Source organism: Hordeum vulgare, chromosome 6H (assembly GCF_904849725.1).
Source record: "Hordeum vulgare subsp. vulgare chromosome 6H, MorexV3_pseudomolecules_assembly, whole genome shotgun sequence".
In the NCBI taxonomy this organism is placed as follows: Eukaryota; Viridiplantae; Streptophyta; class Magnoliopsida; order Poales; family Poaceae; genus Hordeum; species Hordeum vulgare.
The window spans coordinates 144,932,844-144,936,414 of record NC_058523.1 but is presented as its reverse complement, the minus strand read 5'-3'; the positions used below and the strand labels follow the sequence as shown (position 1 = coordinate 144,936,414).

Genomic DNA, 3,571 nt, shown 5'->3' with positions numbered 1-3,571 from the left:
AACCGGGACTAAAGGTACAAACGAAAGGTCTGTTTCCCACTAGTGCCACCACCATCCAAGATATTGTGGGTGAAATTTAATTTCGGGGTTGTCGATATGTACCAAATGTATGAGACGAATGTTTGTGCAAGTTCCAACTCAAAAAAAGATATTCGTGCAAGTTTTTGTCAGGCCATCAAGCAATATACCGCTATCACTATGTAACGACTTTGTTTATCCGTATTTGCATATAGTATATTTGTGACGATATATAATTGCATATATATTCGCTGGTGAGAGAGAAGTTTGACGTATTTTCAGTAAATTTAATATTGAGGAAACTAAGCCGGCGTGCCACTATTTGTGTAGCCTGTAACCAATACGTGACAGTTGAGAGCTGGAGAAACAACGCCAAGCCAGCGATCACCAAGCTTCGCCAAAAGCGGTCCCCCACGTGTTTTGTCATCTCATACAAATGTCGCACAATATGTTCGCCCGTACACACATGAAATTGTAGATGTGTATATATGCCCCCCCAATAATTGTGCGAAGAGATTCTACTTAGCTTTACTACATACGTCATTCTAGCTAGAAAGACATCCCTGGAATCAGCATGCACGACCGGTCAAATTTATTGAAGCGAAAATTACTACCAAGGTCCAAGGGCATACAAGGAACGATGACAAGGATTGGAGCTGCATGTGATATGCATGGCCGTTTCCCTTCTCATGGCTAGCTACTATAAATATGACGCCTAAGTACCTCTAGCTGTGTAGTATCTTTATACCAAGCCATTACACTGAAGCTAGACATCAACACACATACATCTGCATATACTATACACAGAGAGTGACTATACACATCGTATATACACTAGAAATGTCGAACGACTCCTTGGTTACATCACGAATAGTAGGAGATGTGTTGGACCCCTTCCGTAGCACAGTTGATCTGACAGTGCTCTATGACGGTAGGTTCGTCATTAACGGCATGGAGTTCCGCTCACCGGCGGTATCGGGCAAGCCGAGCGTCGAGATCGGCGGCGACGATATTAGCGTGACATACACCCTTGTAAGGCGGAGTAGTTATTTATGTTTTCAGCACTGTGGTTTGTCGAAGTTAACTGTGTAACCTGTGAATGTGATGTATGCAGGTCATGGTGGATCCTGACGCTCCTAACCCCAGCAATCCGACCTTGAGGGAATATCTTCACTGGTGAGAATCTAAGAGCAACCCTCCCCATAGTTTATTAGCTCTTGCATGCTGTCCTGCGGGTAGGAAATATACTCTATACATGCATCACATGTAACGGTGGATATCATAAATGTATTGGTGCATGCATGATAATGATATATAATATGTAGTCTTTCACTCATGCACGTACGTACATAACCACAAATATGCTTGTTTCTGTAACACCATTCAAGATGCTCACAAATACACACATACACTTATTCATATAAAGATCGCGCACAACATATTCATATGACCACCTCAAAAATACTAAGCATGCACATCATAAAAGTTACCACAAACTTCTTGGCATAGATGAAAACGTCTTCTTCCATCATACGAACATCATCAAAAAGTCTAAAACAAATTCAAGAAAATACGAGTATCAATGTCAAGTCTAAAACTTAAACAATAATGGATTAATCCCATCATAAAAAATCTAATCATCTAAGGTACGTCCAGCCAGCCACAAATATGCATGTCGCAAGCTTGTCACCCGACATGACATACTACAAAACATATACTCTATTTCATGATTGGTTCATTGTGAGTACAGCTAGAGCTAGATCCAAAATCCTTACAAACTGTCGACCGACTGATTCATGTCCATGCTCCATGCAGGATGGTAACCGATATCCCAGGATCAATGGATGACACCTACGGTGAGCTCTCCACCCTCGTGAACGCAATAATACATGACTTGGCATCTCTGGACAGCTTGGATGTAAATTTTGCTTTGATTAATTGTTTTGAAGGTCGGGAGGTGGTGTGCTACGAAAGCCCGACGCCGGCGACTGGGATCCACCGCATGGTGCTGGTGCTGTTCCGTCAGCTCGGGCGGAACACGGTGTACGCGCCGTCGATGCGCCACAACTTCAACACCCGCAACTTCGCCCGCCGCTACAACCTTGGCGCGCCTGTCGCCGCAAAGTACTTCAACTGCCAGCGCCAGGCCGGCTCCGGCGGCCCGAAATTCACCGGGTCCTACACCAGCCGCCGCCAGCAAATCTAATCCTTGGAGCTCAGAGACCCACTTTCCTAGCGATATAAATAGCTACCACATACGGGAGCACGTGGCGCACGCATGGGCATGGCAACCTCATCGATCACATGAGTATATATAAGACTAGCTACAAATACCTGTAAGAAAAGACTAGCTACAAATAAATGAATAAAAGTACTTTCATCTAAAAGTAGGGGATATAGTCTCCGGCCGGATGAATAAAATTACGTAGCTTCTTCTCTTTTTTGCAGAAAAAAAGAGTATGTTTAATCATACATATGGAAATAATTTGCTATCCATGATAATTTGATATCCGTGATAATAGCTATGCATAGCCTCAATTTTGATCTTTAATTATTTTGGACCATTCAAATAATTCTATAACGAAAGTATCGTGACTTTAGACCGCCAGGCAAGCAAAAAGGCTCTTGTGCCAAAAGGGCAAGCGAAAAAACTGCGAAAAGTGAGAAAATGACCTTTCTACATAAGGATAGGGCACTTGTGTAAAAAGGTAATAAAAGGACAACTATAAGTGAGAAAATAGTCATCATATACTCCCTCCGTTCCATAATATAAGTCATTTTAGAGATTTCACTAAAGGACTACATACGGATGTATATAGACATACTTTAGAGTGTAGATTCATTCATTTTGTTCTGTATGTAGTTTCTTAGTGAAATTGCTTAAAAGACTTATATTTAGGAACGGAGGGAGTATATGTGTGTGCTCTATATAAATCTCTTCTATGGAATATTCGGTTTCGCCTCCTATTATACTCTAAAAAGACTCCGCACACTATTCTGAGAAGTTGTTATTCCTGGATGATCTCAAACACTGCTGCTCAAGTGCCCTGCCTTGTTTTGGTCGGTGATGATTTCAATTTGATCCCTAACGCTTCTGACAAAAGCAACTCCAATTTGAACGGTGCACCATGGTTGTGCTCTTTGAGCAAATTAGTATGAGATTTAATTCAAATAAACATTAAATGAATCATGATGATAGAAATAATTAAACTAATCATACGGACTATCGTAGTAGACGAATAGATCAAATCTATAGCGGAGACTAGAAACATGATCTAGGACGATCAAGAACGGAGGGGGCAGAATTGCATACGGTGCAGCGGGAGCCGAACCGCTAGTGTTGATGTTGTCGCCCATGTCGTTGAGAAAGAGGTTGTCGAGATCGGGAAAGAAGTCGTCATTGAGGAAATCGTCGCCGCCAGTAGTCGCGCGCGTGCGGACCCGAAAAAGCTGAACGCCCCTATCCCCTACAAGATCACAAGTGGCGGGGTTCCGGAGGCCTGTTGTCCCTTCTCACGGTGCATGCCAGAAGGAGGGATGAAGAAGACTTGGA

General features: G+C 42.7%; 1 protein-coding gene across 1 annotated transcript; it reads left to right on the top strand.

Moving 5' to 3' along the window:
• The first annotated feature begins 858 nt into the window (after window positions 1–858).
• LOC123405234 (protein FLOWERING LOCUS T-like) lies at window positions 859–2,224 on the top strand. The gene is made up of 4 exons (XM_045099001.1): window positions 859–1,050; window positions 1,133–1,194; window positions 1,834–1,874; window positions 1,968–2,224. Exons 1-4 carry the CDS (start codon window positions 859–861, stop codon window positions 2,222–2,224), a joined length of 552 nt encoding a protein of 183 aa, XP_044954936.1.
• Window positions 2,225–3,571: the final 1,347 nt, after the last annotated feature.

Bases quoted from the DNA above. Each gene is read 5' to 3' on its own strand.
- LOC123405234 (XM_045099001.1), top strand. From the start codon at position 859: ATGTCGAACGACTCCTTGGTTACATCACGAATAGTAGGAGATGTGTTG. The intron at 1,051-1,132 runs GTAAGGCGGAGT...TGATGTATGCAG, and splicing joins TTAGCGTGACATACACCCTT to GTCATGGTGGATCCTGACGC. The intron at 1,875-1,967 runs GTGAGCTCTCCA...ATTGTTTTGAAG, and splicing joins ATCAATGGATGACACCTACG to GTCGGGAGGTGGTGTGCTAC.